Source organism: Equus przewalskii, chromosome 7 (genome assembly GCF_037783145.1).
Source record: "Equus przewalskii isolate Varuska chromosome 7, EquPr2, whole genome shotgun sequence".
Lineage (NCBI taxonomy): Eukaryota > Metazoa > Chordata > Mammalia > Perissodactyla > Equidae > Equus > Equus przewalskii.
Window position 1 is genome coordinate 72594868 of NC_091837.1, and position 13808 is coordinate 72608675.

At 37.9% G+C, this 13808-nt stretch overlaps 1 protein-coding gene across 1 annotated transcript in view; it reads left to right on the forward strand.

Moving 5' to 3' along the window:
• The window catches only part of DCC (DCC netrin 1 receptor), a 1088896-nt gene that overhangs the window by 484319 nt on the left and 590769 nt on the right, over positions 1 to 13808 (forward strand). Inside the window, exon 3 of the mRNA XM_070627604.1 lies at positions 3189 to 3473. Within this exon, the coding sequence (XP_070483705.1) occupies positions 3189 to 3473 (285 nt within the window). The remainder of the gene's footprint in view (positions 1 to 3188; positions 3474 to 13808) is intronic.

The following is a 13808-nucleotide window of genomic DNA, read 5'->3' on the forward strand; positions in this document are numbered from 1 at the left end:
CTATGTTACATAAAATATATAACTTGTATGTGTTAGTAAATTATTACCAACTATATTTCCTTAACAACAAAACAAAATATAAGGAAAAAAGACCAAGAAGAAAAGTGTTAAATAAAAAAAGCCGAAATTTCTCTGAAAATCTGTTGACCTACATAACCTTCGCAACATCTGGCCACTACTCATTGTAGTTTGCCTTGTGTAGTATGTACAAACTATTCTCTGTTTAAGTAGATGCCTTAAATCCACACCAAAGCCAATCAGTAGTAGGTTAATGTACCTTCTTTTGAATAGACTCAAGACTATACACTACAAACAGCCTAGAAAGCGGACTTTGAACAATGAGTGAGGGCATAAGTTAACTGATTCCTTTGGGTCTTTGTGGAAGTGGTAGATTCAATACAGTTATAGATTAGTTCTGGTAACTAAATGAGACGAATAGAATCAGGCATGTGGCTGGTGCCCTCTGCAGATACATCTGTAGTGTTGAGACAAACGGATAGCTCCAAGGATCCAGATTCTAGAACCTTAACTTGGGAATCAGATGAGTAATATTAGTACCTATGTGTAGGATAAATGTCAATTGATACGTTAATATTTGCATCAATGTTAATGTTTCTGCATGGTCTGGAATTCATTATCCATACTAAAAATCAACCTTAATATTGCATCTCCAGGTCTGCAGGTCTATTTGTGTGAGTGTATCTATAATGAGTGTTGTATCATCTTTGGCAGATTGTACCCATTCTATATGTGATGTTGATGTAATCTTCTATTTCATAGGTTCAGTTATCTTGTGGTTCAAAGACTCTAATCCCTGAAAGAGACATGAAATGCCACCTTTACCCAGGGAAGGAGACTTCTCTACAGCATTTCTGATAGTCTCCCATATTAAATTATGATGTTTTAACCTAGGCCATTTTGCATTTTCCCTTTTGACCCCAGCGAAATTTTTATCAGATTGTAGGGAAAGTCAGTTTTGTGACAATTAATAGACCCAAAATAAAACTAACAGTAGTTAAAACTGAACACAATAGAATTTATTATTGCCTAAATATTGACAGAAAATTTATTGATAAAATTTAAATACAGACCTAGGAAATTTTGAGTTAGTTAAAATATATCTATCAAATAAAAATCATAGTATCATAAAATATGATCAGAACAACTTGGTGGAAACCCCAAACTGATGAATAAGTCAAATTTCATGGTGAAATACACATACAGTGAAACCAATTCCCATATGATTAAAAAGAAAATAGAAATACTGGAATATAACTAGGATGAATAGAACATGAATCAAGGAATTAAAATTATTTAACTGAATTAACTCTAGAAAATAAAATTGATCTCTCAGTTAAGGCGTAAATCATACAAATAGGTTTATAGTCATAAGAAAAAGGTTTTCATGGTCAAAACATTATGGTCATAAATATGCATCTGTTCATAAAAAGGGATTCAAGAGGGGAGGGTTAAAATATCTTCTCCCTTTCTCATGTCCAAAATCATGATGAAAATGGAGGAAGCTTCTCTCTCACCATGTTTGTGCTTAGTGATGGCCAGTTTACTTATTTATTTTTATCCTTTCTTTTTTCCCTGCATGCACTTGATCATCTATATGAATGCATCATTTTCACATGTTATTACATATGAACATCATAGTGATCATGTATGTTGAGTTAGCTCTTATCCCATTTTATAGCTATTTTGTGCCAGCCTCAGCATATTGATAAACAATTTTGAAGCTGGAGCAGCCTTTGTGGTTCTTATTATGATTGTAAGACATTCTTAGCAATAACCATCAGGAAATTTTGAAAAAAGTAAAATGAAAAAAGGTTTACTACTTATAGGTCCTGGAAATTACATGGCCCACCTAGGCCCACACAGTGAGGTTACAGGTAGAGAGAGAGAGAGAGAGAGAAGCTGTGGGCTTGGGGTTCTGCTTTGATTGGGGTCGAGGGTAGGGGCCTAAGGTTTCCAGGGCTCATTCTTTATTGGTGAATTTAAAACATAAGAGCAGGAATTTAAGGCATGAGAAGAGAAAAAACAAGGGGCCCAACTCGTCAAAGGATCTCTAATCCAAAGGAGCTCTCTAATATAAACAAGGGAGCCTGGGGGGAGGAGGGCTGGCTCTTTATCTAGCCTGTGGCTGGCGATGTGTTTATTTGAGATAGCCATCTTTGAAGAAGATGCTTCTTTGAAGAAGATGCCTCAGAAATCAAAGCTGAAGTTAGGCACTTGCATTACACAAAAAGCAAAACCAACTCAAAGTTTGCACAACAATAGCCCATAGAAATGAAACAAGTTACCAAAGAACTCAGACAGCTAGGTGGCCAGCCAGGCTAGAAATGTAAGCTAGTCTAATTCCAACTTTAGCATTTCTTCCCTACACCACAACCACAACTGGCAAATATTGATGAACATTTACCTGAAGTAGTCAACCCATAATATGTTGTTCTCTGTTACTACAATTGGTGGTTAATGTCACCTGTCTGTCTTGAAACTGCCCTAGGTTATGTCATATGGCCAGTCCTCCTTGAATCTCCATCACTTCACAGTCCTTTGTCCAAAGTTGAGTAGTGGACCAAAGAGCACTGGACCAGCATTCAGAATAACCAGGTCTCTTCTGCAAGAGTGCCGCATAACAGTGTGAACTTGCTCATGGAATGTCATTTCTCTGAGCCTCGATTTACTTATGGAAGCTTAGGATGATCTTGTCTGCTCTGTTTATTTTGCAAGGCTGTTTTATTAACCAATAATAATGAAACAGCCAGCTTTTAGAGATTAATGGCAACATCTTTATCATTTTCTAGCCACAGAAACTGCTGTACTGCCAGATACGTAAAGAGCAAATCAGATGAAATTTGAGAAAATATGTTGAAAATACAATTTTCTATAAAGAGTACAGGTGTGATTTTTTTGTTTTGTTTTGGTGAGGAAGATTGGCCCTGAACTAACATCTGTGCCAATCTTCCTGTATTTTGTATGTGGGACGCTGCCTCAGCATGGGTCGATAAGCGGTGTATAGGTGCATGCCTGGATCTGAACCGGTGAACCCCAGGCTGCTGAAGTGGAGCACAGGAACTTAACCACTATGCCATCAGACAGGCCCCATGGGTGTGATTCTTTTTATTTGTAATTATCGTGCCTTATCAGAAAGATTTACCCCTCCTTCTTTGTTTTTTCTGCAGGGCCACTGAGATTCCTTTCCCAGACAGAATCTGTCACTGCCTTCATGGGAGACACTGTGCTACTCAAGTGTGAAGTCTTTGGGGAGCCTATGCCGACAATACATTGGCAGAAAAACCAACAAGACCTGACTCCAAACCCGGGTGACTCCCGAGTGGTGGTCTTGCCCTCTGGAGCCTTGCAGATCAGCAGACTTCAGCCAGGGGACATTGGAATCTATCGATGCTTAGCCCGGAATCCAGCCAGCTCAAGAACAGGAAATGAAGCAGAAGTCAGAATTTTATCAGGTATTGCAGTCCTCTTTATTCTCTTCAGAATTACTCTCTGGAGTAGTTTGAACAACAATTTTTCCTTTATCAATATTTTGTGATTGTTTTAAAGTTCTGTATTGTTTACTGGGTTTTGTTTTATTTATTTTTTCTCCCTCTCTAACTTCAATGAGAGTATGCCAAAGCTGTTTTTATTTTTCCATGTCTTGTAGTTGAAGTTTCTGGAGAAACAGATATTTTTCTTAAATTTGGCTTCATTCATTCATTCATTCATTCATTAATATATAAGAGTGCTTGTTTTGCAAAGACCATTGTTAAGCATTTTTTATTATTATTTCATTTTCCTCTGATGACACTCTAAGAGGTAGTTATTATTATTCTCATTTTCAAAGTATGAAGGTGAGGCTTAGCGAGGTTAAGAACCTTCCCCAAGTTAATACTGATCATTCATTTACTCATCCATTCACATACTCATTTCTGACAAGCATTGTGCTAATATTAGGTATATAGCAGTGATTAAGACTGACACAGAGCCTGGCCTTTTAGAGTTCTGGGTGAACGTGGACATAAAGTCATTACCATAAAGTGGGATTGATATTACGATAAGGATAGTTGTTTCTCTCCATCTCTTATCTCCATTCCTCTTCCCTGGCAAATCTTTAAGACCGGGCTCATTTTCCTCTCCTGAATCATTGGAAGTTGTCTTGGATATTCTCTAGATCTCTTCTCTACTATCTTGTATCTATGTAATATCTACTTTCTCATTTAGTCTCACTCATCGGGTTTACTTGGACTCACTTGTGAGAATCACAAAGAAGGCACACTCTTGAGTAATTGTGAAGGACTCCCTATCAAAGCATTGCTGTTGTGTCTTGTCTCTCATTCTGTGAGCAGTTATCACAAGTCCTTCAGCAAGACAGAGGGTAACATTCCTAAGCTATTTCAAAAGCAAACTGGCAATTTTATTGAACGTTTCCAGATACTTTGAGAGGACATCTCTAAAACCACTTCTAACTCTTTTATGTATTCCCTCTTCCATAAGTCACAAGGACACTGACTAAAATGTGTCAATAACCATCAGCAACACTGTTGCTTTCCATCCACTAGGCAATGAAGGATGCAAATATAGCATTTATTCCCAACACATACATTCATTTCTTTAGGCATCCATTAGATACATGAAAATTTTAAATATTTATATTCACAGATCCTTAATAATGCATCAAAGTCAATCAGATGGGAAGCCTAGGTAAGGCACAGAGAAAACTGACAAGAATATGTTTCACTATCTTCATATGACTGAAAAGTCTGTTTTCCAATGGCATTAAGGGATAAGGTTGGACTAATTAAATATTAAAACTGAAATGGAGAGTTTTGAAAGACACAGAGACATAATCATCAAATCACCCTTTATGTTTATTTGTTCACCTTGTAAAACACATTTGCATTGTAATCCATGGAGATTTATTTAAAGCCAAATTTCATATTGCTAATTTGGCTAAAATTAAGACTATTTTGGTGTACTTTGGAGATGTGAGAGTATTTCTTACCTGAATAAAAAGTGAAATTTTTTGAAATCATTACATATAATGAAAAATTTTCTCCAAGTTCTATGAATTGAAACATAAAATTCAAAAAGGAATTATGAGCTGTAGTAATAAACACACATACACAGACATGATCTTGTCATATTCGATGAGGTTTGTCTCGTATGCCATTGACCACATAAAGGACCTGCTGAATGAGCATATGTTTGTCTCATTCATGTTCAAGTTTGCAAGTTGGTTAAGAGGTCAAACACACAGGTCCACAACAAGTACAAAATTGAGTGAGAGAATGAAAGAATGAGTGATCAATCCCAGCTTCTCTAGTTTCCACGTATGCTTCTTTCATTTTAAAAATCATGCTGAGTGATATCAGCATCATGGTGGAGTGAGCTCTTCCCTTGGAATCTCCCTTCTAAAATAAACTAGAGGAACATTCAAACACCAACAGAGGACACACACACAACACAGGAGATGTCTGGGAGACCCACACAGCCATACCTCTGAAGGTGGTGGTGAGGCTGGATCCTCCAGAAGAAGGTGAAGCTGCTTGGCAGGAGCTCCATGGAGAGAGAAGACTCATGGGTAGAGGAAGGGCACAGTTGGGGACAGGTGGTCTGTTTCTGCCTGACATGCCAGCCCTGCACTCCAGCCCAATGTTCCCTGGGAAAGTGGTGCAGTGAGAGAGGGGCAAGTTAGATGAGAGGCTCAGCTGGGGAGGGGAGCTCGGTCCCCACCCCCGGGCACCAGCCCCCTACTCCAGCCCCATGTTCACCAGGAAAGTGGCACAGTGAGAGGGGCTGGTAAGAGGAGTGGCTCAGCTGGGAAGAGGTGCTCTGGTACAGTCTGGTGCTCCAGCCCTGTACTCCAGCCACACGATTGTGGGGAGCACCACACGGAGAGAGCAGCAGTGGCAGGCAGAGCCCCATGAGTGCCCAGAGTACCACGCAGAGTGAGATGCATCGGTTGGAGGAGGCATGCATGTATACGAAAGTGCTCCTTACCTCGCCTGACACTCCAGTCCTGCTGTCACTCAGAGTTCCACACAGAGTGGTAAGCAGAGGCTGAGGGAAGCATAGGGGAAGTAGAGCACCCCTCCCCCTACCCAGTGCTCCAGATCTGCCATCAGCCAAAGCATTGCACAATGAGAAAAGCAGCCAGTGGCTGGAGCTGGGGATCCCCAGATCATGCTGGACCCAGAATACACAGCACCTGATCCTCACCCAGTGGAGACATGTGGCAGCAGTGACCAGATAATAATGTCATCCAGATGCAAAAAATCCACACCATCAAGCAATATGAGAAAGTATATTAAATCTCAAGACCAGAAGGAAGATGACAAGTACCCAGAAGCCAACCCTGAAGACACAGAAATCCATAACCTAAATGACAAAGAATTCAAAATAGCTGTCATAAAAAACTCAACAAATTACAAGAAAACACAGAAAGACAAATTAACAAATTTGGGTGTTTCTTCACAAAAGAGATTGAAACTTTAAAGAAGAACCAATCAGAATTGTTGGAGATGAAAAACACAATGGATGAGATTAAAAAAAATCTGGACTCCCTAAACAATAAAACTGACAATATGGAAGACCAAATTAGCAATTTAGAAGACAATACTATAGAAATGCTTCAGAGGGAGGAGAAGAGAGAACTAAGACTAAAAAGAAATGAAAAGGCTCTCAGAGAGATATCTGACTCAATTAAGAAATGCAACATAAGGATTATAGGTATTCCAGAGGGGGGAGAAAAGGAGAATGGAGCAGAAAGCTTGTTCTAAGAAATAATAGTGGAGAATTTTCCAAACCTGGAAAAGGAGATGGAAATCCACACAAAAGAGGCTACCAGAACTCTCAAGTATGTTAATGTAAAAAGATCTACTCCAAGGCATATAGTAGTAAAGCTAGCAAAAGTCAATGACAGAGAAAAAATATTAAGGACAGCAAGGCAGAAGAAAATAAATTACAAAGGAACCCCTATCAGACTTTCAGTGGATTTCTCAGCAGAAACTTTACAGGCTAGGAGAGACTGTAATGATATATTCAAAATCTTGAAAGACAAAAACTTTCAGCCAAGAATTCTCTATCCAGTGAAAATCTCCTTCAGATATGACAGAGAAATAAAAACTTTCTGAGATAAACAAAAGCTAAGGGAGTTAATCACAATAAGACTCCCACTACAAGAAATCCTCAAGAAGGCTCTCATACCTGAAAGGAAAAAAAATAAAAGAGGAAAAGAGCTACAAAGCCCTGAGCATGGAGATGAGTAGGTATGCAACAATCAGAAATCAGCAGCTCTCTATCAGATCAGGTTGGTAAACACTTAATTCTTACATAAAGGATAAAGAAAAGGAAAACACCAAAATAAAACTTATATCATCACCTTACCCACAAACTCACAACACAAAATGAGATAAGATTTGACAAAAATAAATTAGAAGGGGAAGAGGAAAGGGACGGCATCAGTATAGTCTAAGGAAATAAGAGGCAATCAGAAAATGGACTTTCTCATCTTCAAGATTTTTTATACAAACCTAATGGTAACCACTAAACAAATAATTAGAACAGAGACATATGCGATAAACAAGGAGAAAAAGAAGAAAACCAACCTGTAGAAAACTACCTAATCAAATCAGTAACCCAATATACATGGGACAAGAAACAAAGGATGTGCAGAAGAACCAGAATATGTGCAATAAGATGGCAGTATTAAACCCTCATACATCAATAATCACTCTAAATGTAAATGGACTGAATTCTCCAATCAAAAGACACAGAGTGGCAGGATGGATTAAAGAACAAGACCCAACAATGTGCTGCCTCCAGGAAACACATCTCAGCTCCAATGACAAACAGAGGCTCAGAGTGAAGGGATGGAAGACAATACTCCAAGCTAATGGCAAACAAAAGAAAGCAGGTATCACCATACTTATATCAGACAAAGTAGACTACAAGATAAAACAGGTAAAGAGAGACACAGAGGGGCAGTATTTAATGTTAAAAGGGACTCTCCAGCAAGAAGAAATAACACTTATAAATATATATGCACCCAACACAGGAGCACCAAAGTACATAAAGCAACTATTAACATGACTAAAAGGAGATATTACCAACAACACAATAATAGTAGGGGACCTGAACACCCCACTTACTTCAATGGATAGATCATCCAGACAAAAAGTCAGCAAGGAGATAGTGGAATTAAATGAAAAACTGGACCACACGAACTTAATAGATACATAGAGAGCATGTCATCCAAAAACAGCAGAGTATACATTCTTCTCAGCTGTGCATGGAACATTCTCAAGGATAGACCATATATTGGGAAACAAGGCAAACCTCAATAAATTTAAATAGATTGAAATCATATCTACTATCTTTTCTGACTATAATGCTATGAAACTAGAAATCAACTACAAGAAAAAAGCAGGGAAAGGAAAAAAAAATGTGGAGACTAAACAACATGCTACTGAACAACCAATGGGTTGTTGAATAAAAGGAGAAATCAAAACATATTTGGAGACAAATGAGAATGAAAACACACCATACCAACTCATATGGGTTGCAGCAAAAGCAGTCCTAAGAGGGCAATTTATAGTAATACAGGCCCATGTTAACAAACAAGAAAAAGCTCAAATAATCTTAAACTACACCTAACAGAATCAGAAAAAGAAGAACAAACAAAGCCCAGACTCAGTAGGCGGGAAATAATAAAAATTATAGCAGAAATAAATGAAATTGAAACAAAAAAAGACTGTAAAAAGGATTAATGAAACAAGGAGCTGGTTCCTTGAGAAGAAAAACAAAATTGATAAACCCTTAGCCAGACTCACTAAGAAAAAAAGAGAGAAAGTTCAAATAAATAAAATTAGAAATGAAAGAGGAGAAATTACAATAGATACCACTGACATACAAAAGATTATAAGGTAATATTATGAAAAGCTATATGCCAAAAAACCTGAGCAATCTAGAAGAGATGGATAAATTCTTAGACTCTTACAACCTCCCAAGACTGAATGAAGAAAAAATAGAGACTCTGAATAGACCAATCACCAGTAAGGAGATTGAAACAGTCATCAAAAACCTCCCCCAAAATAAAAGTCCATGACCAATAGCTTCTCAGGAGAAGTCTACCAAAGATTCAAAGAAGATTTATTACCCATTCTTCTCAAACTATTCCAAAAAATTAAGGAAGATGGAACACTTCCTAACACATTTTATGAGGCCCACATCACCCTGATACCAAAGCCAGAGGAGGACAACACAAAGAAGGAAAATTACAGGCCAATGTCACTGATGAACATAGATGCAAAAATCCTGAATGAAATAGTGGCAAACCTAATTCAGCAATACATTAAAAAGATCATACACCATGATCAAGTGGGATTCATATCAGGGACACAAGGATAGTTCAACATCTGCAAATCCATCAATGTGCTTCACCACATTAACAAAATGAGGAATAAAAACCACATGATAATCTCCATAGATGCAGAGAAAACATTTGACAAGATCCAACATCCATTCACGATAAAAACTCTCAATAAAATGGATATAGAAGGAAGGTATCTCAACATGATAAAGGCCATATATGACAAACCTGCAACCAACATCATACTCAATGGGGAAAAACTGAAAGCCATCCCTCTGAGAACAGGAGCAAGACAAGGGTGCCCACTCTCACCACTCTTATTCAACATAGTACTCGAGGTTTTGCCCAGAGCAATTAGGCAAGAAAAAGAAATAAAAGGGATCCAAATAGAAACTGAAGAAGTGAAACTCTTGCTGTTTGCAGATGACATGATTTTATATATAGAAAGCCCTAGGGGCCGGCCCCATGGTGCAGCGGTTAAGTATGCACATTCCACTTTGGTGCCCTGGGATTCACCAGTTTGGATCGCAGGGCAGGACATGGCACTGCTTGGCAAGGCATGCTGTGGTAGGCATCCCACATATAAAGTAGAGGAAGATGGGCACAGATGTTAGCCCAGGGCCAGTCTTCCTCAGCAAAAAAAAGAGGAGGATTGGCAGCAGATATTAGCTCAGGAATAATCTTCCTCAAAAAAAAAAAAAAAAAAGAAAGAAAGAAAAAAAAACCCTAAAGAATCCATCTGAAAACTATTAGAAATAATCAACAACTACAGCAAAGTTGCAGGGTACAAAGTTAACTTACGAAACTCAGTGGCAGTTCTATACTTGAATAATGAACTAACAGAACAAGAACTCAAGAATATAATTCCATTTACAATAGCAACAAAAAGAATAAAATGTCTAGGAATAAATTTAACCAAAGAGGTTAAAGAAAGAAAACATATACAAAGAAACATATACAAAGAAAACTGTAATACATTACTGAAAGAAATCAATAATGACATAAAGAAATGGAATAAATGGAATAAAGAAATGGAAGATATTCCATGCAAATGGAGAGGAAGAATAAACACAGTTAATGTCCATACTACCTAAAGCAATCTATAGATTCAATGAAATTCCAATCAGAATCCCAATGACAGTCTTCACAGAAATAGAACAAAGAGTCTTAAAATTCATCTGGAGCAACAAAAGACCCCAAATAGCCAAAGCTAGACTGAAAACAAGAACAAAGCTAGAGGAATTGCAATCCCTGACTTCAAAATATATTACAGGGGCTGGCCCAGTGGCGCAGCAGTTAATTGCACACGCTCTGCTTCTCTGTGGCCCGGGATTCACTGGTTCAGATCCTGGGTGTGGACATGGCACCACTCCACATACCATGCTCTGGTAGGCATCCCACGTATAAAGCAGAGGAAGATGGGCATGGATGTTAGCTCACGGCCAGTCTTCCTCAGCAAAAAGAGGAGGGTTGGCAGTAGTTAGCTCAGGGCTAATCTTCCTCAAAACAAAAAAACAAAATATATTACAAAGCTATAGTAATCAAAACAGCATGGTACTGGTACAAGAACAGGCACACAGATCAATGGAACTGAATTGAAAGCCCAGAAATAAAACCATACATCTATGGACAGCTAATCTTCAACAAAAGAGCCAAGAACATACACTGGAGTAAGGAAAGCCTCTTTAATAAATGGTGCTGGGAAAACTGAACAGCCACATGTAAAAGACTGAAAGTAGACCATTATCGTTCCCCATGCACAAAAATAGACTCAAAATGGACCGAGGACTTGAAGGTAAGATCAGAACCATAAAACTTCTGGAAGAGAATATAGGCACTATGCTTTTTGATATCAGACTTAAAAGGATGTTTTCAAATACTCTGTCTACTCTGACAAGGGAAACAAAAGAAAAAAATAAACAAGTGGGACTTCTTCATACTAGAGAGCTTCTGGAAGGCAAAGGAAACCAAGATCAAAATGAAAAAAAACCCACCAAGTGGGAGAAAATATTTGCAAATCACATATCTGATAAGGGGTTAATCTCCATAATATATAAAGAGCTCACACAAATGAACTACAAAAAAACAAACAACTCAATCAAAAAGTGGGCAGAAGATACGAACAACATTTTTCCAAAGAAGACATACAAATGGCCAACAGGCACATGAAAAGATGCTCAACATCACTAATCATCAGGGAAATGCAAATCAAAGCTATATTAGATACCATCTTATACCCATTAGAATGGCTATAATCACCAAGACAGAAAACAACAAATGTTGGACAGGTGGTCGAGAAAAGGAAACCCTCACCCACTGCTGGTGGGAATACAAACTGGTGCAGGCACTGTGGAAAACAGCATAGAGATTTCTCAAAAAATTAAAAATAGAACTACCATATATGATCCAGCTATCCCACTACTCGGTATTTACCCAAAGAACTGGAAATCAACTATTCGAAGAGACTTATTCACCTATTTGTTCATTGCAGCACTATTCACAATAGCCAAGATGTACAAGCAACCCAAGTGCCCACTGATGGATGATTGGATAAAGAAGATGTGGTATATATATACAATGGAATACTACTCAGCCATAAAAAAAGACAAAATTGTCTCGTTTGAAACCACATGGATGAACTTTGAGGGAATTATGTTAAGTGAAATAAGCCAGACAAAGACAAACACCATATGATTTCACTTTTATGTGGAATATAAACAAACTTGTGGACAAAGACAATAAGTTAGTGGTTACTGGGGGAAGGGAAGAGGAGCGTGGGCACCAGGGGTGAAGGGGCATACTTGTATGCTGTGTGACAAACGATAATGTACAACTGAAATCTCACTGTGCTATAAGTTATTATGACCACAATAAAAAAAAATCATGCTAATCTATTCTGAATCAATTTCTACTCTCTGTAAGTACCAATTTGAGGGAGTAATACATTACATATGCATATTGGTCATTCTCTATTCTAACACTTATTTAATCTGGTAAAATAGAGTCAATTTAAATAGAGACCCATCATTTTATTAACATGATTTAGAAGTACTAAAGTGGTACCCAAATGGTTACCACTCTTTAAAAAAATATATATTCTTCCTTGGTCCTTTAAGTACTGTAGTGAGTGATGAAGTTATCTGCTTTTTGCTTTAGTTTGAAACATAAATGCTAATTTGAAGTTTTGCAACTTCGTCCAATACTTATTTTTAGCACAATGCAGAAAGAGAGTATTTGAAGTTGTGTGTATATCCGTATGCAGTTATCTAGTTCTAAATAGTATATAATTTAATGTACTTTTTCAAGTTTATGTGAAATGCATTTCAAATTGCCACTTTTATATATCAGGTGTCTAATATCACCAAGTAACTAAGATCTATTAAATTCAGATTCTTGCAATGAAATAGTTGTTTTGAAATGCTGTCTTTCAGTAAGCAGTTTCAGTTTATTCACTAAAGAAATAAATACTTTATTCAACTTTTGAGTGAATCATATATATCTGCCATCATGCTGGTTGCTAGGAATACAAATTGGTTGACCATGCCTTAAAGCAGCCAGTGTCTAGTAGGGGAAATAGATAAAACAAGTGGGCTTGCTGTCAAAGACAAAACACAGACTATTACCTTACGTAAAAGAGAAATACCAGTGTGCCCATCATAAAGAACAAGTAGTGGCTAGGCAAAGAGAAGTGGACACCTGGGAAAAAGGGCAGCAGAAGCAAAGCATTGAGAAGAGAGAGAGAAAATCTTTTCAGGGCAACTGCGCATATTCTGTTTAACTGGATCATAAGGCACAGAAAGTGTTGGAGGGGGACAAACTGGAAGAAAGGAAGATAAACTGAAGAAGGGAAGATAAGGTAGAATATGCCACATTAATCTTGAAGAGAATTGACCAAAAGCTGCTACTAAAGTGGTTTCAGAAGGAATTCAGAAATGAAGATGGGTGGGGAGATGTTAAGAACAGGTCTTGGAAACATGTCAGATGCAGCTTATGAGGGAGTCTATGGAGTCCGGGCTCAGATAGAAGCCACGTAGTGGCACTTTTCATTGAGATTGGAAGTGGGGTAGTGGTGTTATTGTGTTCAACATAAATTACAATTTTTTTTAAAGATTGGCCCTGAGCTAACATCTGTTGCCAAACCTTCTTTTTTTCTTCTTCTCCCAAAAGCCCCAGTACATAGTCGTATATTCTAGTTGTAGGTCTTTCTAGTCCTGCTATGTGGGACGCTGCCTCAACATGGCTTGAAGAGTGGTGCTAGGTCCCCTCCCAGGATCCAAGCTAGTGAAATTCTGGGCCACTGAAGTGGAGTGTGCCAACTTAACCACTTGGCCACAGGGATGGCCCCAAAATTACAAGTTTTTAAAAGAGATTTTCCCATAACATTTTATATATTCCAGATTAAATGAATAATTATTTATTTCACTGAAAGAGGAAA